The following is a 25,295-nucleotide window of genomic DNA, read 5'->3' as shown; positions in this document are numbered from 1 at the left end:
GGTTGGGGACCCCTACCCCCGTAGCTGCGTGGCATTGCCAAACCCCAAGAGTGTGAATGGATGCTGCGCGCATGCGCGTGGCATCCATTCAATGACAGGAGAGGGCTGGGGAAACCCAGCCAGTGACGGAGGGCTGGGCTTTACCCCCAGCCTGATGTTATTTGGAGGCATGCCATGCAGGCACGCCTCCAAATAACGTCACTTAGGGGTGTGGCCTATGGTAATTAGGACACACACCCAATTTTGGTCGCACGTGATTGCAAGACACAGCTTACCGGGCCGGCACAGGGTGCTCAGACCCCTGGAGCCGGCCCTGGTATTAGTGAAGTACAACTGTCTGGGGGGACAAATTTATTAGATTTATATTGCAGGAAATCTCCCTAAAACAGATGGTTGTGGATTCCTGCAATACTTAAGCATCACTAGGATGAAAAACAGGAGGAGCACCTAAGTGTTGTGCATGTAACACGAGGGGACTACCGTACCATACACAAGCTTAATTACTACAGTACACTATATTGGTATTATTTTTCTCTTTTTTTCTGTGTTCATTAATAATAGGAAACACTACTTGGTTAGCTGGAACTGACTACGTCTCCATGATCTACTGTACAGATTATTTAGTTAAGCATTTTTTTTTATCTATATTGAATTGTGTTATTGGATTTCATTTTGTGTCGCTGAGATTTATTACCCCTTTTTGTTACACTGTTGGGATGGTGTTTGCTGAGGCATGGGCAGGGGTAGGTTTGTGTCACATACCTTACCCAACATGTTAGCTGGGTCATTCTGATGTTTTCAGGCAAACTCCAGATATACTTTGATTTGTTTTTTCTTCAGTAATGGCTTCTTTTTAGCCACCCTCCCATACAGGACAGTGGTATGCAGATCTCTTTTCTATAGGTGACTGGTGCACCTTCACTTCAGTCTCAGGCACTGAACTCTGTAGCTTCTTCAAATTGATTGCTGGCCTCTCTGTGGCTTCTTTCAAAGGTCTCCATTTTGCTCTGATGAGTTCTAAGGGACAACCTGGTCTATACATTGCATTGGTGGTATCATGCAGCTCCCATTTCCTTACATTGGGATATCCAAGCACTTGGATATTATTTTGTAGCCTTTTCCTATTTTGTGCATAGCTATAGCTTTCTCTTTCATTTTCAACTTTGATAAATCTACAGCTTTGTATTTTAAATCCGCGATGACTGTGAATATGACGTTAAAGTGGGTGCACTACTATGTAAAATATCCGGGCACACAGCTGCCTAAAAACTTGGCTAACCCCTATTGTTATATCACAAACGTAATATGTGACTTACAAATGGATGTGAAGGGATTCAAATAAGAAGCAATATAAGTTCTTACCTCTACAGTTCTTACCTCTACTAGTGACCAATAGTTTTCATATAAGCCTAATTACATTACAGCAATACATTGCCATTGAAGGCATATATTTACTGTTGTAGCTTAGCTACATTATTTGAGACACTGGTTCTTTAATCCAGAACCTACAGTATATACACCCATTTTTTTTGTGGGGAGGGGGGGTATAATACTTTTTCCCAAACATGAGCCTCTCAGCTTTTTTACATCCCCTTATAGTATAGCTTAACAATAACTTGAAACCATATAAATATCTGTATATCATTTAAGGGCAATTCTGCATTTCAGGTTGACACAGCATCTCGCCCCTTCAGGTGGTTGGGAAGTTCTGGACTGAAAATTGTTTATTGTTAGATAAGAGTCTTAAAAAAACCCTTCAGATACTCACAAACTGTGGAACAATTTCTGGTTTTACGTTCTCAGAGTTTGACTTTCATGCAAGCCCAACATTATGTGGCCAGTGTACAGTAGTTACACTTTTCTTCCCATTGGATTGGTACAATCCTCTTGATAGTCTAATATTATGGCCCCCTTCCTTATAAAAAAAACCAATATGTCTGCTCCTTAATTGTACTGTATCTTTCTTCATGCCCTTATAGTCATACAAAATGATCACATGGCTTTCTCATTTTCCATTACCTGAAATGGAAATACATTAGAGGCTTCACAATCATTGATCAAATTACTACCTTCCTCTACTTATGTGGAGATGTCCCTTAAAATGTTTTGTAGGTGCTACCTCTCCCCTCATAGAAATTGTATTATTGGCTTCCCCCTTTCCTCTGCTTGTACAAGATGCAGGGCAGCAGCTGCAGATGCATACCACTGGTTCTGGCATTGTTTAATTAGCACAGGGTTTTGGCTCCATATGTGGGAGTGCACTACAGGAGAACATATTATTTACATTCCTTCTAAACCAGAGTGGACAATTTTGGAGTATTCTACCACAAGGGCTGAGACTGTCTAAGGATGTCAGGAAACTACAGTAGCCATGGTGACCCGCCGGCCTCCCGCTGTCGGTATTTGATCCAGCGGCTAAACAGCCACCGGCATTACATACCGATTCCGCTGGAAGAAACTCATGAAGAAACATATGCTTCTCTGAAACATGGGATAGTTTTATTACTATACAGGCTATATCAGTTCGGGAGCTCATCTGCAGATGCTCTGTTTCAACTAAATAGTATGAAACTGTTTTATTTGGATAATCCTCTGCTTGATTTGCAATGATTGGTTTGATGTATCTTGATGTTTGATCTTGGCCTTCTCATACCTCCTTGGGCTCTGCTTTGAGAAAGATACACTGACAATATTTAGTCATATGATACTGCATTGTATTGAACATTCCTGACCATTGTATAGGGGTTCTACTAGGGTGTAACTACCATAGGTGCTAGGGGTGTAGCTGCTATGGGGCCCAGAGTTGAGAGGGGCCCATCTTCCTTGTCAAAGTTACATGTGTTATATACATTTTTATCCATTCGGTGGTTCATAGGGGCCATTACAAACTTTTGCTACCTGGCCTGATTAGGAAAGCTGTATTTGATGACTCCTCCACTTGATGTACTCTCAGGTCATCATTTTTAATTTTTAATGTGATTGTTTGAATATGTATTTTGCTTGTATACTGTAATTAACCAACACTTTTAAAAGCTTTTTTTGTTATTATTTATTTTTAAATATCTTTGAAATATACAGAATGAGTAGTATATAGTAGTACTGTTGCTTTATAGTATCACAGTGTATCAGTGTAGCTATTTAACTCCATGTCTGCCATGTGGGGACCACTCTTTAGTTGAGTGGTCACAATAAAATCCACAGATCACTGCTCATTATGAGTTTTATTGTAGTACTGCAGCATTATCAGGTCAGGAGCACATGATAGCATAATAGCATCCCCTAGGCCAGTGGTTCCCAAACTGGGTGCTGTGGCACCCTGGGGTGCCTCAAGGCACTTGCAGGGGTGCCTTGGTAGGGTGGTCAAGTACCAAATAATATGATTTTTAGTCAGTGTGCTAGGCAAAACCAGTGCTAATGGCTGCCTTTCAAAAATGTGGAGAAAAAGAAGTGCAGCCCTGTCATCCACCACATAACTGAACCTAAGGGTGACATATAAGCACAATTTACTTCATTTAATTTTGATGAATTTCTCAATAAGAAACTTTTGGCCCAGGGGTGCCTTGGACAAAATGCTGATACTCTAGGGCGCCATCATTCGAAAGAGTTTGGGAACCACTGGGTTAGGCTACAAAAAGTGTAATTGTCTGTGAAAGATACATTCAGAGCCTCAAGTTTCCTATTCCTGTCTAAGAAAAACTTGGGAGTACCTTTGTTGTCAATAGCATAACAATAAATTCTCTCCCCCATGCCAAAAAAGTTCCAGCCCCCCCCCCCACCCAAAATACAAACACACCCAAAGACAATGTTTAAGCTTTTGGTTTCACGATACAGTGATGTGCCTTACACCAGAGGTTCCCAAATGCAGTCCTCAAGGCTCCCCTACAGTTCAGGTTTTAGTGATAAACATGGTTAAGCACAGGTGGTTAAATCAAATTGACTGAGGTACTAATTAAGTCACCTGTGCTCAACCATAGATATCACTAAAACATGAACTGTTGGGGAGCCTTGAGGACCGTGATTGGGAACCTCTGCCTCACATTATGAGACACTAAGTAATGATACTATATAACACATTATGCCACACCGGAATTCCCCTATAACACATTATGCCACACCGGAATGCCCCTATAACACATTATTCCACACCGTAATTCCCCTTACAACACATTATGCCACACAACAATGCCCTTTACACATGCCACACAATAATGCCACATATAACACATAATGACACACAGTAATGCCCTTATAACAAATTATGCCACGCCGTAATACCCCTATTTCACATTATGCCACACTGTAATGCCTCATACAATACATTATGCAACACAGTAATGTCCCTTACACATTATGACCCTTATAACACAATGCCACACAGCATGCCACACCAAGTGATATCCCTAATAGCAAATTGTGTACACAGTAATGCCCATTGCACATTATGCCACAGAGTAATGCCCATTACATCCCACCCTGACGGATCTACTTCACCAACCCTTCTCTCCACTCCTGCCAGTCTGTCACCTCATTTCAAGACAGGTTGCACAATTTTTATGTCGTGTAGACATAGTTTATAACCTGTAAACTGTGTATATCAAGTTACTGCCACTTATGTGCCCCCTGTAGTTGTGCCCCTTATGCAGGGCCCCCCTGTAGTAGTGCCCATTATGCAGTGTTCCCTTAGTTGTGCCCCTTAAAGTAGTGCCCCTGTAGTTGTGCCCCTTCAAGTAGTGCCCCATGTAGTTGTGCCCCTTCAAGTTATGCCCCCTGTAGTTGTACCCTTTAAAGTAGTGCCTCCTGTAGTCGTGCCCCCTTCCCTCCCCACCCCACCCCAGTCCTTACATGACTCCGCGCGTCTTCCGAGCTGTCACTTCTGCTACCGTGCTGACTGGATCTAAATTGATCCAACAGACGCGGCCGTGCAGGTTCCCCAGGTCTGCATTACTGGGAACGCTGGCCTTTGAAGTGATCGGAGGCTTCCCTATTTGATTTTAGACTGTGCTGCAGCCCCACCTCTGAAGCCACCACTGCTACTAAGCACCCTCTTTCAAATAATATTGCTCTTATTTCATTATCATCATGCTAGTTTGATCAGCAGGGAATACATAGCAATGAACTAAAAGAGAAGAAGGGATGTTTAGATTAGGGAGTCACTTGTTTGAAATAAGGGAAATCTCTTGAACTATGATGCACTTTTATATTTCTTGCCTGGTGATTAATCGTCTAAAAACAAAATTAAATCTCTATAAGAAACCAAATTTCTGTTCTCCAATTTGCGAAATATGCTGGGCACCCACAATTAACAGTGAAATAGCCTTACCTCAACAAGGCAGCATCTTTTTATTTCTTATCTGTTGTGATCACTGGTGAAGAAATACTTTTAATGTAATGTAATGCGTTCATTGAATATTTGTACTACTTGCAACCCTTTATGCTAAGAAAAATTACTTAAAAGGTGCGGAGTGCTTTTTAGTACACCAGCAGCTATTCAGAGAGGCTAGAAAACACTTCTTTATCAACTGTTTGCCCAACTTTAATTGAGCCAATAAATTAAAAATGTGAACATATTTTCTCTATTGTGCCACCTCCTGGAAACTATTAGCAAAAAAGTTATTTGTGTGGGTACTGCAAGGATTACATGAAATTACTGATATTGAAATAAGAATGTAGTGAACAGAGAAGTGCCGAAGCAGGTTCAGTGCAGGGGGGAAATTTCCTAAGTAGCAAATCTGACAAAAGGACTATGACAGGCTCCATTTCAATTTCTTGACAGTGATTGGACATTTCTGTTTTTAAGTCACCAAAACTAATTGGATTCAGAGTGGAGTCATGAAGTTGTTCTTCTGACCTAAATTTAAGAAGCTTGTACGAATTTCACCTCAGCCTGATTGATTTGCTCACCTCCCCCCTCAGCATGAAAAGGATGGTAATGCACTCTCCGTCTCCTGTAATAATCAGTGGGATGCTAATTACATGGCTGTGGGTTTCTTTGTTTCACCTACGAAAATAGTACGTTTAATGTACTGTACTCGTAATAATGTAATAATAGAGATATGTTACACAAATTTGTGAAAATTTTATTTTTATTTTGCGTTATATGTCACAAATAATTAGAGATGTGCTGTTCGGTTCTCCAGAAGTCCAAATCCACCTGAATTTCGGGAATCCGGGTAAATCCAGGTCGTGATTCTAAACTCCTGAGGAGATCCGGGTAAATCCAGGTCGCGGTTCTGATCTTTTTGCGGTTCGGAAATCGGATTGTAAATTCAAATTTCGGGTTTTGGATAGCATAAACTACATGGTTTTAGCTCTTTTTAAAACTTTTGAATCTATATTTTATTTAAAAAATCCAGATCCAAAACCAAAACACTTGAGGGTGGTTTGCAAAACCAAATCCAGATCCAAAACCTTGAAGGAGATAGAGATCCAAAAAAAAAAAACTGAAACACGGGGGTCGGCACACATCCCTACTAAATATATGCATTTCATATGTATTTTAAGAAATACCTAAGTTTAGTTCCCTAAGTATTCATGTGGTTTATCCAGAATGTGCTTTTAATCACTGATATACTGTATCATTTAAGCTTTGCTCAATATTCATTTTTCCCAAATTGCCTGTACATACAGCACTGTGATTTAACTCATCAGCTAGAGCCTGATGGATTACATGGCATGTGGAAATTAAGCGGCCATTTTAACACTTTCAGAAATAACCATTTAGATCACAGCATGGAGCCAGTATAGGCCTTCTGCCTCTCATTTGATGAGGTATTTGAACATAGGTTTACAAATCTACATAAACTCATTAAATGGCTTCCTAAAGCATTACCCTTAGATTGTAGATGTAATGTTTCCTGCACTTGTATTTTTCTGTGTGTTTAAAATATAAATTGAAAAAAAATATTAATCCTTCTATAAGTTGTGAAAAACAGCAATGTTCTTCTCCACTCCAAATATAATGTTCACTGATTAAAATCTTTATATTAGGTACAACATCTTATCAGAATGATTTCTTAAGGGAGAAGTCCTCTGCAACTCAGTAACTCACTAAGGAGCTGATGCAGATTAGATGTTAAGTAGAATCTGATTGGTTGCTATGGGTAACATCTCCACTTCGAAAAACTTTCACTTTATTAAATATACTCCATATACTCTAAAAAAAAAAATCACACCATCCACACTTATTGATGTGCGCCCAATTGCCTGTCTGAGCACAGTTTAAGGTGCAGACCCATGTCCTGGTCTTCAGAAATACCCTTAGAATCAGTCTGCACTTATAATTGCACATTGATGGATACTCTGAAAAGAACGCATGGTTGAAACTGTATGACCAATGAAATAAAGCTCAACCTCAAATATTGCTCAGTTTAACATATATATATATTTTTTTTAATAATTCATGAAAGGGTGGAGACTATTTTATTACATTTCTCACTTTGTGTCTTTGGGCATTTTAAACTGCCCAAAATGAGCATATAAATACATTTTCCGGTAGAAGTGCAATTGGAGAGTACAAAATGAGTCTCATTAAAAGTATAGGGAATGACCCAATCTCTACCCCTCAAAGGTTCCAGAAAATCAATTCCTTTTGTGGGAAGAAAAAGGCTATGCACCCTCCCAAAAAGCATGGAACTCCCTCTAAATGCACCATTTCCCCCCATATATGTAATTTAATTGATCTTGTTCTGCAAAAGAAATCTCCTTGTTACCGTACATGTGGGTTCCATATCAAGAGCACTCAAGTACATAATCAGTACTCTGTAAGGGATGTAGTCGTCATGCCGGCGTGCAGGATGCGACGGTCTGAATACCGGCGCCAAAATTACACCAGTATCCCGACCACCAGCATTCCGAAGGTAAGTATCGGAGTGTTAGGGGGAGGTGAGGGTTAGGTAACAGGGTTAGGCATTAGGGGGAGGGTTAGGGTTAGGCACTGGGGAGGGCGTGTTAGGATTAGGGTGCGGGGAGGGGTAGGTTAGGTTTAGGCACTAGGGGTGAGGTTAGGGATAGGCACCGAGGAGGGAGGGTTAGGATAGGGGTTAGAAAAATATTCACCGCTGTTATCTATGGGTGTAGGGATTCTGGCTGTCGGGATTCCACTGTCGGTATTCTGACCAGCGGCATCCTGACAGCCGGAATTTCATACCTTCATACCCAACCCCTCTGTAAGGCATGTTCAAATCAATAATGGGTGCAGGGCGTGCGGTACACATGTGACTGAAGTTCCGGTGGGGCCCACATCGCACACCCTCTACCCATAGATTATACTTACCTTTCCTGCAAATGCTGCAGAAATCACTGTGAAAATGGCTTTGGAGCCATTCACATGTAGTATAAATCACTGGGAAAATTGTGCTGGCGCCATTTTCCTGGAGATATGCACACGCGCAGTAGACTTGGACACAGTGCTAGAGTTAGCTCAGTGCATGCAGAAGTGAGAGAGAGGGAGGGCCTACATGGAGACTGCACACAAGCACCCTACACTCTTGAACCTCTGTTGTAAGGAGCACCTCCTGTCACATTCAACTGATGGGAGATGTTTGAGGGGGAAGGGGTAAGATTTCATTTTGTTAGTAACTTTATATTATCTAACCTGTTCTATTTTTACTCAGCGGAAAAAAATGTACTTCATATACAACGACAAAAAAGTAGGAAGAAAAAATGAAAAGTAGCATATTGTACCTTGACAACATCTTTAATGAATGCAATTTACAGCCCCCGCACTTCCATTGCCGATGTTATCAGCATAGTGAACAAATGGAATACACAGAATTGTACAGTACCTCAGATTTTTTTATAATAAATGTTTGCCAAGCATTAGCTACACTTTTGTAACATTTGTAATACATTATACTAATAATGTTAGCACTGTAGATTCTAAACATTTAAATGCTAAGGGCACAGTTATTATCTTTTTTTTAAAACTATGGGCATAATTTACTTAGCAGCGGTTTTGGTGTAATTTAGAACCCGCCGGAAATAGGCGTCAATTGAAAGCAGTTTCTATGTCTAATTGAAAGCATTTACTAAGGTTGGTTTTGCTGTCTAAACTGAAAGCCCCATCTATCCCTGGCGGTTAGTACATGACAACCCGCTGTGGTGTGTTCTATTTCGCAGTGATTTCTATTGAGAGTACTGTAGTTTCTATTGGACCCACTGTGGAATAGAAACTAAGCAATACAAAAGCAATGCACAGATCACTATGATCTGTGCAGGCTTCGTTATGTGTAAAAGTGTAGAAATAGTTAAAAATGAATAAAAAAAGCTGTGTGGGGTCCCCCATAAATCCATAACCTGCCCTGGACCTTTTAGCATGTCTGGTACTGGAAAATTGAGGGAAAACCAGCGTTGGTTCCCCCCTGTTTTCCAATAACCAGCACCAGGCTGAACCAGTAGTGAGACACACAGCATGGAGCCCCTCTTCTCCCTTACTGTATATGGCTATGTTAGATAGTCCATTCCCTCCCTGTCCCATCTCTCCAGTCTTAAGTGGTTGCAAGTGTCAAATGACTACAAATGTGCCTACTCGTATACAGTATGTTCTGTTGTTTGTACCATGGGTACAGTATGCGCACAATTTGTGGATATTAGGTGGCCCATACACGGTAAGATATTTTAGACGATGTGCACGATTTTGATCAATCGCAACGATCAATCGTGCACATCGTGTGTGGTTTGGCATGCTGTACGACGGCGATGCGCGTCCCTGCCGTCGTACATCGGCATCGTAGATCTTATGGAAAAACCATAAGATCTGTGATACGTCATGCTGTTAAATAGGTAAGATGCATCGTTTACCATTCACAGCAGCATGCGATTCATCGGGCTGAATTTGAAAATGTACCGAGGTGTTGTACGTTTTCAAATCGGCCCGCGTGTGGCCTGAGCAAGTGGACCTACAGTATGTCATACTTGCCTACTGTACTTTTTAATTCTCCTCTGCAGGAGAAGCCCAGAGAGGAGATAGAAATGACCATGGACGTGGCTGGGCTCTTTATGTCAGTAGCCTGGTCCTCTCTCTACGGAGCCACGATTCCAAGTGTTATCTCCCCATCCTGCCCTCTTCACTTAGAAGTGGACAGGATGTGGGAGATCCATCCAATCTTCTGGGGGGACCATAGGTGATAAGGGATGACCCAGCTGTTCACCCCTGAGCAGATCGCCTCTAATACTCACTGTCTGCACTAGAGGTGCGCAGAATTTACATGCCCGTTAAAGCCTGCAGCTGCCCCATACTGAAGACCTAAAATGCTAGCTTACAATGCAGCAGTGCTGCTTCCAAGCTCAGCCTCTGCTGCCTCCCCTACTTCCCTAACCAATAGGATTCCATTTGGTAATGCGCACCATGTGATGTGATGACGTCATGCCGCACGCTGTGTGTGTGAGTGGTATATCTGTGTGAAGAAGAGCCGAGGAGGAGGAGCTGTGTATTAGCAGCTCTTGGAGGGCACCAATTTGCCTCAGTACTTGTGTAGTAACTGAGATTGACAAAAGCTGCTTCTGTTCCTGACGGAGAGGAGAGGGAGATAGTCAGCTTTAGGCATTTATCAGGTAAATGTACAAAAGGGTGAGAATGGGGGGATCTGCTTTGCTTGCAGTCAGCAATGAAATATAATTGGAGGAAAACCCACATTTATAACATCCTTTTGTTGCTGTGAAGCACTTTGATAAATATTTGCTGTAAGTATCTGTCCAGAGACAATGATCTTATTCAATTTTTTTTTTGAGAATGTGTAGAATGAAGTTTTCATTAAAAAAATATACAAGTTCATACATACACATACACATGAGCAATTTTTTTACTACTGCGCAGGCAAGAAAATCTCTAAAAATAAATCCCACGGTATGAGAAAAGTGCTGGGCTAAATAAATGCACAGAAGGCCTGATTCAGAACCGAACGCTATTTGCGCTCGCTCGTTCAGAAAAAGGGGCCGGATATTTAAATTGAGCGCTCGCTCTTTGTGGTCTGTTGACGCCTCTTTGTCTGAGCGAGTTAACGAAACATGCGCTCGCTGTTTTGTAAAGACGCCCCCTGGCCGCTCGCATCCTACGTCATCTCCGCTATTTATTAGATTAATCGAGTACATCGAAAGGAGTCTGAACTGCTCACAGTGCTTGTGGTAGGATTTTCCTACCGCAATCATGCGAACAGTTCAGGCTAAGAGACAACCAAGTGACGTGGCCGATGACGCTGATTTGTTAATTATGCACACCCTTAAAACACCCGTTTTGACCGTTTGGCCCACCTGCGTTCGGATCTCCACTACCGGTTTTCAAGCACCTTCCCCTGTTACCACCCACAAACGCCTCATCCTGTCACTCAAATTAGCAGGCACTCGCTATTTTGCGAGCGCTCGATTTCCGACCGCACTGACTGGTTGGCGCATGCGCATTATGACCCATACGCATGCGCAGTTGTGCGAAAATCGCTTGGAGCGAAGGAGCGGCCGCTTACGAATGGCTCTGAATCAGGCCCAGAGTTGCTCTTTCTTATGGGCGCGTTATGGGAGAGTCACTGGCATGTCACTGACCTGTTTCTGTACTCAGACGCTCAACTGTTCACTTTGGAGGCCATACTGAGATGCTAAATCTTCACCTGCCATAGGGCTGGTGCAAGTTCGATGATGTGACCGATGGTGTGATAGATGGTGGTGTCTGAAGACTCACCTGGTGGTATGACAAGGTCTAGGAATGTTCAAAGTGGGTTTCTCACTCCTTGTACATAAATACACATGGACGTACACCAGGGATAGACTTTCTAGTGGAATTTGCATAAAGTCGCAGACTGCGTGCACCTCTGAATCAGGCTGATAGAGTTCGTATATACTGTATTAAAAGGTTATTCAAATATAGGAATTTGGTGTTGTAAGAGCCTTTTAAACTTGTTTACATTTCTCTTTATATTCTCACAAAACTTTCTCTAAATGTCCCTTGTTTAAAAAAAATTACCTTTTAATGAAATAATATTGAAAGTATTTTACTGCAACAAAGGAATGTTGATGTTGGGATGTTGTCAGCATCCGATAGTCAGAATACCGGCTCAGGAATCCTGATGGTAAGTATTCGGGTTAGGTGTTAGTTTTAAGGTTAGGGTTAGGCACTATGGGGAGCGTTAGGGTTAGACTGCGGGAGGGGAGAGTTAAGGTTAGACTGCGGGAGGGGAGAGTTAAGGTTAGACTGCAAGAGGGGAGAGTTAGCGTTATACTGTGGGAGAGGAGAGTTAGGGTTAGACTGTGGGAGGGGAGAATTGGGATTATACTGTGGGAGGGGAGAGTTGGGGTTATACTGCGGGAGGGGAGAGTTGGGGTTAGACTGTGAGAGGGGAGAGTTAGTGTTAAACTGCGGGAGGGGAGAGTTAGCGTTAGACTGCGGGAGGGGAGAGTTAGCGTTATATTGTGGGAGAGGAGAGTTAGGGTTATACTGCAGGAGAGGAGAGTTGAGGTTATACTGCGGGAGAGGAGAGTTAGGGTTAGACTGTGGGAGGAGAGAATTGGGGTTATACTGTGGGAGGGGAGAGTTGGGGTTATACTGCGGGAGGGGAGAGTTAGGGTTAGACTGTGAGAGGGGAGAGTTAGTGTTAAACTGCGGGAGGGGAGAGTTGGGGTTATACTGCGGGAGGGGAGAGTTAGGGTTAGACTGTGAGAGGGGAGAGTTAGTGTTAAACTGCGGGAGGGGAGAGTTAGGGTCAGACTGTGGGAGGGAAAAGTTGGGCTTATACTGTGGGAGGGGAGTGTTATTAATATTATTCTTTATTTATATGGTGCCACAAGGGTTCCGCAGCGCCTTACAAAGTACATAAACAAATGAGCACACAAGAACAACAGTTATTAACAGTACAAACAATGCAGGACAAATACAGGATTTATAGAAATTAGTCCATAACAGTGCTGCATGCAGGGTGTTAGCAACTAAGTGTTAGGTGCTGTTGTAAATTAAAATATAAGTAAAGGAAGAAGAAGCACGTGAGGGAAGAGGGCTCTGCTCGTGAGAGCTTACATTCTAAAGGGGAGGGGCAAACAAACAGGGGTGACACAAATTGGCTGGATTGTGAGGAAGGAACATGCAGTAGTGGGTTAGGATGAGCGCTGGAAAGCTTTGAGGAGCAAAGGGGTCTCGAGAGTCCATTTGAAGATTAGGAGCCAGGGAACAAAGTTTTCAAGGAATTTTGAGCTAAGGCCAAGGGGATTAAAAAAGGTAGCTACTCGAAGAAGTTGGAAGAAGCGAATGTCATGAGCATTGAATGGAGAGAATGAAATGGAGAGTTTAGTAATTAAGAGTTGGTGGGAGTGACTGGACGATAGAAGTACCCCAACACTGTGGCAACCTCCAGGCCAGGGAGTGTGAAAGACTGTGAGGTCCGCAAAGGAGATAGCTGCAAGAGAAGTGGTGTCAGATGGGTAAATCCAGGATTTGGTGATGGCTAGGAGATTCAAGGAGTTGGAGATGAAGCTGTCATAGATGGGGACCAGTTGATGATAGACAGAACTGGGTTTCCAAAGGACACAGGATAGAGGGACAGAGTTAGGAGGAGAGAGAAGAGGGAGATTGTTAGGGTTACTGTAGTGTGGGGTTAAAATTGATTTAGAGCAGGGAATAAGGATAATGTGCATATCTGGTGGGCTTCAAAATGAGGAAGGGTGACAGCAGGTTGTGGGCAAGGTGGAGGTTTAGTGTGGTGTGGGTGGAGAAGAGAGGTAACTTGGAGAAAAGGGAGGGTGCAGGGATTAGTGGTGGAATAGCAGGACCATGGTGGAATAGGACTAAATAATAATGGAGTTGTGGGAGATATGGTATAGAGTACTAGATAAGATGAAGGGAGACAGAGGAGGGGGAGGAGAAGGTGGAGGAGACTATGGTGCGAGAAAAGATATGGGAACTGGTGGTAGAGGAGAGAGTTATGTAGCTGCTGATTGAGGGGCGGAGCAAAAGAAAAGAGAGGCATAGTGTAGGTTAGGGAATAGGGGGGGAGCAGCAGTAGTAGTGATGAGAGTGAGATACAGGAACAGTACAATTAAAATGTCTAAAAATCAGATAAAAGGAAGAACAGTGCTGGTAGATGTAAAGACACAACTACTGTAGTATCTAATAAACAAAATTAGTTTGGAGTTGTTAAAGTTGTAGTACTTTAAATATAGGATAAAGTATTCTTAAAGATCTATAGGTGTTAAACAATGGTAGATACTACAGTGGTATAGAGATAAATTGACAGTGGTACAACAATGGTTTAAACATACTGTACATACAAAAAGTAAAGTGCAGCAAACTAATTTTTAGTTGCTTGCAATGCTGAAGCAGTGTGTTTGATAAAGGTGTGTCCAGGTTATAATGAAAGCTGGTGTTTGAGTTGCAGGGTATCCAGAAGCTCAGAAGATCTTTTTAAATTGTTTTTGTAAAGAGTTCTATTTTACGTGTTGTCCTCCTGTGTTCCTCCTGTTTAACTCCTGTCTAACTCTTTAAATTATGTTGTGCCTGTAATACCACTAGAAAACCAGTATAATCAAACAGCACTGGTATTTCTATATCAGATGACTAGTGCCAATGAATATTGTTTTTAACTATAGACCTAATCTATATAGCAAATAAACATTTATTTATGTATCTTTTAGTTATGTTTCTATTTTTTTCCCATCACTTTCCATGTTTTTCCAATAAAATAAAAAAATCTGAAGTATCCCTTAGACTTGGACAGAGTGAACCACAATCCCGGGACCATATTATCACTATGGAGTCTATTTATCATTAAATATTTGCAGCATATTCTCCAAAATATCATTATATATCATCAATATATTTTCAGTGAATACTGAAAATATTTAGTATACCCTGAATGTATTATGGAGGAATCACAGCAGATATCTCAGATACCTGCTGTGGTGCCTCCATATTTAGCCAGCAGCCACAACCCTCATAGGTTTCTATGGGGGATGCAATGCTTTCATATATACCAAGTTCCAGGGTTCTTCACCTTCTGGAACTTGGTCCCCGCAGCTTATGCCATTTAAAAATGGCGTAAGGTGCTGTGGCCTATGGGCTACACATTGCAAAAATATGGTATAGGGCTCCATAGGAACTTCCCCCTGGCAATGGTTGCCATGCATGTGTGGTCAGTAGATGCACAGGAGAGATGAGACCGCTGATTTGGTCACTTCACTCCCAGCAAATCACAGAGACAGGTTACTTTCAGAGCCCCTGTCTCCTCAGGTTGCAGTATGTTACATTTAGGTGCTCTGATCGCATCCTGAAATGCAAACATTGGCACTAATATCGTTCCTAGATTGCATTGTAAATGCAATTATTAATAAATGGGCCTCTACCTGGTTCAAGTTTTATCTTCTAACTCATCTATTGTTTGGTAGGTAGAAGGAATATATTTTATTTTATGTACAGAGTCATTGGATTTCTCTCTTTATCCCCCACCTCTCTTGCTCTCTTTTCCATCTCTTGCTCTCTCCCCCACATGTCTCTTTTCCACATGTCTTTCTCTCCCCTACATGTCTCTCCTCTTTTCCCATATATCTCTCCCCAAATATATCTCTCCCACATATCTCTCTCCCCAAGTGTCTCCATCTCCCCATTTTCTCTCTCTCTCTCTGTCTACCCCCCTCCCCCTTTAGCAATCATGGCAACAGCACCCTGGTCCTCCTCCAGTCACAGGGAGGCTTGCTCTCTGCCCAGACCATAAGCATAACAATATATAAACATATAAACATACAACACCAGGCGCTATTTTAAATATAAAATAAAAGTTGTTGATAAATAATGTAAAAAAAAGTCGCTACCCAATAAATAGCTCTGATATTACTACTTCACAATATACAAATTAATAAGAGGTGGTATCTGAAATTATTCACCTCAGGGTGCGCTCACACACACAATACAATAAAATATTAATATTAATATTTTATTGTATTACATGTATCCTTATGTCTATGTGAGCGCACCCTGAGGTGAATAATTTCAGATACCACCTCTTATTAATTTGCATAAGCATAACAATATGAGCGTATGAGCATGGGCGCTAAGTCTGACGATGAATACAATGCAATAAGGAAAAAATAGACAAAATGTGTTTTTAGCAACAATAAGCAACAATAGTGACACACATTTATTAAATTCCTTACAATACGCACAATATAGTTAAAACATGATACTTACAGTATACTGGATATGGATTTCCACAATATTCCCTTGTAGGTATTTTGATAAAAAAGCACCACTACAAAACATTTTTTGGGGAGCCCAATCATGAATTCTAGTGCATCCAGAAGCAATCCAGGTCCATGCAGGTCGTCTGCTATTACACCGCAACCACCTAAAAGGATAAGGACTTTTTAATCAAAATACCTACAAGTATCATGTTTTAACTATATTGTGTGTATTTTAAGGAATTTAATAAATGTGTGTCACTATTGTTGCATATTGTTGCTAAAAACACATTTTGTTGATTATTTCCTTAGTACATTGTATTCATCGTCAGACTTATTGTTATGCTTTTGGTATTATAGGGAGTAGGTGTGTTGCTCTCAAAGTGCATGTTGGGCTGCAAGTGGTTCTGTTTATTGTGCAAAAATTGGTGTCACTAAAGTCTTTTTTCAACTCTGCCCAGACCATGCCACCCTCTTTGTGTCTGTCACACAATCAGAGCAGGAGTGTGGCCGGTTCCTGAGGTGGGGCTCTATACAAACTCTTTAGCCAAGACTGCAAGGTAGGAGGTGGGAACTTGCTTCATGGAGGTCAGACAATGGGTAATTAGAACCTGCACTCAGAGATGCTGTATTAGCAACTTAGGTTTCATTTATGTTTCTGAATGGATAGTGAGCAGCTGCCGGAGACTCCTATTCTGTTACATCAGCAGCACTGTCTGTAAGTGGTGGAAAATTGGACTATTGTAGTGAATTAATAGGAGGAATGTTGTGTGTCATGCGTGATAGCTGTGTAGCATTAACACACCGGCAGGATTGGGTGGGTGTCGCGCCGCCTTGGGACCTTCTCTCTTACGAAGGGAAGTGGTGGATTTGGCACAATATGAATTGTGGGGACCACAGTTTGGCATAATGTGAATTGTGGGGACTACTCTTTGGGGGTCCTGGACCAACCACAAAGGCAGAGGAACCCACACCCCACTCAGAGCACACCACCGTTTTGCAGCCTCGCTCAAACTCTTATTGCATCCTCTTCTGAGCAGATGTGACCACACTACTGTGCTTTGTCACACCCATTCTATAGCAACGTGACTTGCAAAATATCTCGGTGGCCCTAATGGTTAAAACAGGGACCACCCATTACCAAGTGTCTAGTTTCATCTATGGGGGGGAACTACACAGAAAATCTGGAGTCTCTCACACCTTCCGGGAGAGTAGGTAAGTATGACATATGTCCAACTCAGGCACTGTAGGTCATGGTAGGTGTGCAAAGACACTAATATAGAAAAACTATTTTCTTTAGCAACATTATTGTTTAGTACTTATAGATTTCTAAAATTACTTAACATTTAGATGTGTTTAATGGCGTATTAATTAGGTTGTAGCTGAGAGAAGTTGAAATCAGTAAATTAATCCAGGAGAAGCCAAAGTAAATACTCAAAATACCAATTATTTTCTTAGTCCAGGAAAATCAGTCATTACTGCTTATTAAAAGCTGCAGCTGCTCTTGTATTAATCTTTAGCAATACAAGTATTATTGGAATTAAAGTTAACTATAAAACTCTGCAAGAACCACAGCTCATTTCGGAAATACTGTCATATAAAGACTTTGGGGGACCATCTTAGAGTTGGAACCATTTGGGTTCAAAACATAGATAAAAAAAATCCATGATTCATAAATGGAGCATTAATGTCTATAGCTAGCATTGTACATATCTTAAGATATGTGAAGCTCAAAATAAACACGTAAATGAGCCCACAGGAAGATATAATTAAAACTCTTAGCATTTCATGATGCACTGACATACTCGAGACTCTATTAATCATTATCAACTTGATGTCAAATTGTGCTATAATGTGCAAAATAAATCAAATCAATAAATGTAAAACAGCACGCTGCCACTCACAAATGTCACCTAAGCACCAACCCTCCTAACCTCAGCTAATTGCATACCGTAGTTTAGATTTTCGAGGGATTTAAAAAAAAACATAAAATCACATCCCAGCAAGCCTTTGCAGCTGTAAACTGCTTGGGTATACTGGTGCTTGCAAAACTATAAGTGCCAACATGACCATGGCTACCAGCAGGGCCGCCATCAGGGGGGGGGACTGTCGGGATTACTGTCCCAGGCCCGGACACTCCGACAAAAAAGGGGGCCTGGCCGGCTCCTACCACTCGCCTGCCGCCGCTGCTGCTTTGGATGAATGGGGCCACCTAACCCACCCCTGCTTCCTGGTCCCCAAGGGAACCTGCCACCCGCTGCGAACGAGGTGCCTGTCCGCCCCCTTCTTTATTAACTTTATTATGTAACTTTTTTGTACATCGGCAGAAGAGGCAGACAGGCCTCCCGTTTATGGCAGGCGCTGGGCTCCTTATCCAGCACGCGTGACATCATTATGTCACCGTGCTCTAATGAAGAAGAGAGGAGCCGCACCATCACCAGCTTGGCCCTGGACCTTGAGCAAAGGAACGGAGTAAGATTTAGATGCTGCCTAGCTGGGGGCTGCAAGAACACTGCGCAGGGCTGGAGAGAATATATATATATATATACAGTAAGTACTGTATGTATATACATGTATTGTACTGTATGTATATATTGTATGTATGCATATATGTGTATTATATGTATATATATATATATATATATATATATATATATATTGTATGTACCATATATATATGTGTGTGTGTATATATATATATATATATATATATATATATATGTGTGTGTGTTTGTGTCTGTGCATATATATTTATATATGTATATATATATATATATACACACACACGTGTGTGTATATATATATATTATACTATGTGTGTGTGTACTAGGCACATATGCTGCATGTGCAGATGCAGTTGTATATACCGATATGCAAGGGTATGCGGCTGGGGGGGTGGTATTAAGTTTACATACTTTGGGGGGGAGGGGGGCCCTGCCCTGCCTAGTTTGGCAGTCCCGGGCCACACAATTTCTGATGGCAGCCCTGGCTACTAGATCTATATTGGTACTTTTAGAACTACAAAAATGAGCATGCCCTGGTAGCCAGGATCCGCTAGGACCTGTATTGGGTTTAACTTTAAATGAACCTCAAAGTAACAAATGAAATGTAACCCTTATTTATTTATTAACTGAAACCTACTTCTAGGACAGGGGTGGGGAACCTCCGGCCCGCGGGCCGTATACGTCCCGCAAGGTGAAATCATCCGGCCCGGCCGGCTGTCAGCGGCAGCAGCAGAATCAGCATAGTGTAGCGGCTGTCAGCGGCAGCAGGTAGCGCAACGGGAGAGCGGGGATGTCAGGATTATCATCGGCGGCAGGTAGCGCAGCGGGGAGAGGGGATGTCAGGATTGTCATCGGCGGCTGGTAGCCAATGACAGCCCTGACACAACCCTTCCCCCCCGCTGCGCTATCAGTGGCGGCAGGTAGCACAGCGGGGGGTGGGTGTGTGTGTCAGGGCTGTCATCAGCTATCAGTGGCGGGAGGTAGCGTAGCGATGGAGGGTGTCAGGGCTGTCATCGGGCGGATTAGTGCAGGGGCTCTTTCCCTATCAGCGGCGGCAGGTAGCACAGGGGGAGGATCAGGGTGTCAGGGCTGTCATTGAGTGGCATGCAGGGCTCTCTCCCCATCAGCGGCGATGGGCAGGCAGCGCACAAGGGGGGGATCAGGGCTGTCATATGGCTGCCATTGAGCTGGTTAGTGCAGGGGCGTGCAGGGTCTCACCCTAACAGCGTGGGCAAGCAGGCAGTGGTGGCACAGCAGGGGGTGTGTACAGTCAGTGCTGTCATCAGGCTGGTTAGGACTGAGAGGACCCCAGGGCTGCCTTATCAATCTGCCTGTCACACATCCATAGGGACTGCCCCTCCAGACTCTGCCTGGCAACATACCAAAGAGAAGCAGTTACTTACAGCCATCGCATTAAGAGTTAATAACGTTTTTAACCAAATATAGGAGGCAAATTTGAAGTTAATAATTTTGTATGGCCCCCGAAAGATTTTCTAAAAATCTAAATGGCCCCACCCCTGTTCTAGGACATCAAGTGGTTTTTGAGGGCATTTAACTCACTCCCCTTAACATTACTAAGATTGTGCAAGTACTGTACTATTACCATCCAATCAGAAGTCTGTTGCCATTTTAGTGAACTTATGAGGCAGCAAATTATAGGTCAGCGGCGCAAATATATTTTTGGGTCTTGCACAAATTCTACCATGGCACTGAGGTTGGCAGTGAATGATTTCCACATTTGCAGAGTAGAGAGGAAAAATGCTGTAGAATTAAGCATTTCTAGTAAAGTACAGATAAGATGTACTATTCTATGATATTGTAGAGAACTGCAGAAATGAGATCTTGTTTTATGGAGCAAGATTATTATAATTAGAGAAAGGGGTGAAAAAGGCAACTGTTATTGGGTATTCAGTGCCATGCATGGTCATTCCCACTCTGCAAAGGGATTTGCAGTCTGCACAAATTCTGAGCTGGTGTCTATGGGGTCTCATCCAATACTGTAAGGAGCCTATTTAGTAATTCGCCACTTAAAATATACAGGAAAGTACTCTTTCCACATATAAACATAAAAATCCACATGTTTAAGGGCAGAATTAAGTAACCCTTAAATGTACCAAGATGGAATCTGCTTTCCAGCCACCAGCCCTTGCAGAAGTCGTCTCCATAGTTTCCTGGCATCTAAGAATGGTACATTCCCACGAAAAAAGAATTGCAATGATAAAGAGACAAAGCCATTCCCAGCATGATATCCGTGGCAGCAAATTACATGTGTTTCGCCAAATGGTCAATTATGGGCAGCCAATCAGAAGTAATCAGCACTGGAAAGTACTTGTGATTGGTGGACAATTAGCAGTTGATTCCAGGTTACTCCTGGGGCCTCTCTGCAAAAGGCTGGTCCAAAGCAATCCCTACTTGAATATTTTAATATTCCACATCATCACAGTGGATTTTTCTTCTAAACTATTATAGAGTATTACACTATTAAAAGAGAAGAACATTGCTATGTTTATTTCAATCATTATTTGACCTGGTGAGGTGTACAGTATCAACAGTGCCTAAACTGAGCAAAGGAAACTCCTTTGCAAGTAGATAATATTGCCCATTTACAAGTGGTGTTGAAATTATATTGAGACTGAGGTGCATAAGATTTATCAGCCCAAAACTCTGAGAATGCCTTTATGTGTACAACCTCTCCAAAACCATTTCAGGATCATGTGGTCGATGCATTGTTGAATGTATGGCTTTCTGCAGAGGGTATCTTGAGTGATTTTGCACTGATCACGATTCATAATCAAGTGAACGCAGCTATGAGTGATGCAGAGATGTGCACATTTCAGCCTTGTCTCTATTGGTGACTGCAGGGAAGTAACTGGGCTGTATTGGGGCAATCTCAATTAGGCTAAATTCAGTGAGGTTGTGTTGATGGGATTGGAAGCATAGAAAAGCATGCAGACAAGGGCAGTCTACTTGCAGAAATGCATTCAGTCAACTTGCAGTCAGCTCTGCATTGCTCCCCATGTGTATATAAACAATCTGCGCATAATTGCCAATATATACTGTAGTTAGAAACACAATAATCTGAACATCATTCAGTACAAAGGTAAATCATATTTTCTAGAGATGTGCAGTTCAGACCTCCCGCAATCTGAATCCACCCAAATGACGAGAATTCGGACAGATTCGGACAGATCCCGTGGTTCGGAATACGGATTTTAAATCCGAATTTTGTATTTTCGATTGCAAAAATTACATGATTTTAACTGTTTTTAAAAACTTGTTATTGTTAAAAATAAAAAAAAACAGATCCAAAACAAAAACACATGACAGTGGTTTTGCAAAACCAAAACACGACGATGAATCCAGATCCAAAACCAAAACACGGGGGTCTGCGCACATCTTTAATGTTTTCATGTAAATGAATGGATAGGAATAGGACACAATTGGCACAACAGACAGCGCACAAGGTGCCTGATTCATTACAGATCGCTATTACAATTGCAGCTGCGATTATGCACGCAGACCCACTGCGAAAATATGCTAATGTTTGCAATCGCAATTCCGTTGCAGCCCAAGATAAGGACGCCCACTTCCCCTTACACACATCCATAATACATTGCAAGTCTGCGAAACCATTGGTAACATCGAGTACCATCGCAGCCTCACGCACAGTTCCAACAGATCTGATCTTACTCAGAATTTGCTAACCTCATCACACGTAGTGAAAGCTCAGGCTGCATATGCCATTGCAGTGGTTGAGTTATGCACGCCCCTGTAACGGCGTTCAATCGCATTGGCACGCCTGCGTTTCCCCAACCAACGTCCGTCAGCACCTCCAAATGGTCACTTCCTATCAAACACTCTGCGATGGGTCTGTGTGGTCACTGCGATCGCAATGTAATTGCAGTGGAGCCTTCACGCATGTGTAGTACACAACAATCAGCCATCTGCATGCGTAATCGCAGTAGCAATCCTTGCTGAATCAGGCCCAAGGTCAGCACTAAGATATTTTCTCTTTATATAAATATTCAGCATTTTGTACTTTACACCACTAAGCAGACTGAATGTCTATATCAAGGAAGACATTTACCTTGCAGACCATGTCTAGATGGTTTAGGATTATGCTGAAACATCTTGTTCAGTATGTACAATATTTATGATGCAGTGTGCCTGCCCGTGTTTTATCAAACCGGTTTTATTGAACTGTTATAGAAGATGCCGTTTACATTTCACTTTTAAACTTTACAAGACATCATTCACAATACCTCAAGCAATACATCATGTAGAATGGAGAGATCTTAGGAGGCAGGCTCACTCCTGCTTTCCCAAACTGTTATACTTTGTTTTATGCTTAATTTCCTTCTCTTTATTTGTTTCAGTCCAAAACATATTCGTGCAATAGTCAAGGGGAAGCTGTGTGTTTTACTGTGGATTTTGTATCGGGATTCACCTGTTTTGACAACAAATCAAAGGTAAGACCAACGTTTTACAGTCTCCTCTCTTTTTGTACCACCACTATTTCTACTAATTATGTGAGGGACACATATTAACCAACTAAGGGGGAAAAGCAGCATATATACAGGAGGGTTCCCAAATGCTTGATTTTAGAATGAGTGTAGCCATCCCATTAAGAGGGCATAATTAGCACTTAACAAACTGTAGCATAACATGCTTTTGTTCCTCCAAGTGCCACCAAAACAGCTCTGGCATGGACTTTATAAAACCTCAGAATGTTTCCTGTAATATCTCATACCAAGATGTTACCAGCAGATCTTCTAACCACATATAAGTTGTGAGGTGGAGGCACCATGGATCAGATGTGTTATTCCAACATATACAAAATATGGTCGATTGAATTGCGAACTGGTAAATGGCCATGGCAACATTTTGAACGCTTCATCATTTCTCAAATCATTCTGGAACAATCAGTGCAGTCTGGCACAGTGCATTATCCTGCTGAAAGAGACCGCGGCCATTTCCCTGGTAATTTGCGCATGCGCAGTAGAGATGTCCCGGGAACACGTCATGGTTGCCATGTTCCCAGAGACCTGCGCATGCGCAGTAGACTCTGGCACAATACCAGAGTCTACTGCGTTGATAGAGAGGAAGGGGCCCGATTGGAGCCTGCACACGGGCCCCCTACTCTCTTAAAGCGCCTCTGACTGATATATATTTATATATATATATATATATATATATATATATTTATATATATACATACATAAATTTATATAATTGTATATATAAAATAATATATAATTTTATTTTATATTGACTGTTATTACACAACAAGTAATCTTGACTGGTTCATTTTTTGTGCACTTGAGATTAATGTCACTACAGCAGTATAAGGGGAAAAAAATAAATCTACTTTATTACTTCATGTCATAGTTACAAGAGCTATAAGCACCCCCTGAAAAACTAACTATGGTCAAAGTTGCTTCTCCATCAGAGACTGTAACATAGGCAGATAGTAGTAAGTGGGATGGATATGGGGAAAGTTGGGAATTTGAGGATAAACTATACATGAGGCTCACACAAAAAAATTTGTTTAGGAAATTCAATTTACAGTATGTTTCACAGAAATCTTTAGTGGGGATGAGTATAAGGGCTTAAATGTTGTTCGGTATTTATATTCAATGTGTTGGCAGACCATACCACCTTTACACGCACCATCCATGGTTAATGTGCCACTCGCACTGCTGAAGAGGGTGTGGCCACACTTTGTATTTGCCTCTCACTCTCAGCTTCCCTGGATGCATGCTCAGATATTATACTACAGGTTGAGTCTCCGATATCCAAAATGCTTGGGACCAGGGGTATTTTGGATAATGGAATATTCCGTATTTTGGAATAATTGCATATCATAATGAAATATCTTGGGAATGAGACCCAAATATACACACAGCATGCATTTGTGTGTTATATATACCTTATACACACAGCCTGCAGGTAATTTTATACAATATTTTCAATAATTTTGTGGCTCAAACAAAGTTTGTGTACATACCTAAAATTCAGTTATGTTTTATATACACCCTATACATACGGCCTGAACGTAATTTTATGCAATATTTGTAATAATATGTGCCTTAGATAAAGTTTGTGTACATTGAACCATCAAAATTCAAAGGTTTCAATTTCTCAGTCATGCCAAAATAATTCTGTATTTCGGAATATTCCGTATCTCTGAATATTTGGATATGGGAGACTCAACCTGTATATCATTAGTTACAAAGAGATTGATGTTTTTGTCTAATGCCAAATTTGGATAATTCTGGCCATTGGTGTATTCTAGCCTGTATATTTACGATTAGCTCTGGTAGGTGAAAGCACAATAGGGCAGTATGCATGTTCCATCTTTTTCTGTTCATAATGTCAGCTTGACCTACATACACTCAGGGGTTGAAAGAGGTTTCCTGGCACTCTAGGCAAAATGTAAGCCTACTGTTACTCATACAGTAGTTGTGTTGTCTTAATATTATTGTGACTATATGCAGCGTCCATTGCTACTGCACAGTAACACATGTATGTAGCCATAATACATAGATACTATTTATTGTACATGGTATAGACACTTGTATATATACATAACATGAGCATGCGATACACACATACGTAACACCGTGACATATATTTGTTGACATG

The 25,295-nt window shown here is 41.7% G+C and overlaps 1 protein-coding gene across 1 annotated transcript in view; it reads left to right on the top strand.

Moving 5' to 3' along the window:
• The window catches only part of SNTG2 (syntrophin gamma 2), a 222,193-nt gene that overhangs the window by 173,177 nt on the left and 23,721 nt on the right, over positions 1-25,295 (top strand). The window contains exon 15 of the mRNA XM_088448850.1: positions 23,027-23,119. Coding sequence (XP_088304976.1) covers positions 23,027-23,119 — 93 coding nt within the window. The remainder of the gene's footprint in view (positions 1-23,026; positions 23,120-25,295) is intronic.

This window comes from Taudactylus pleione, unplaced genomic scaffold (genome assembly GCF_031769625.1).
Source record: "Taudactylus pleione unplaced genomic scaffold, aTauple2 ptg000468l, whole genome shotgun sequence".
NCBI lineage: Eukaryota > Metazoa > Chordata > Amphibia > Anura > Myobatrachidae > Taudactylus > Taudactylus pleione.
Note: the sequence above shows the minus strand (reverse complement) of the source record. Positions and strands in the feature narration are given on the sequence as shown.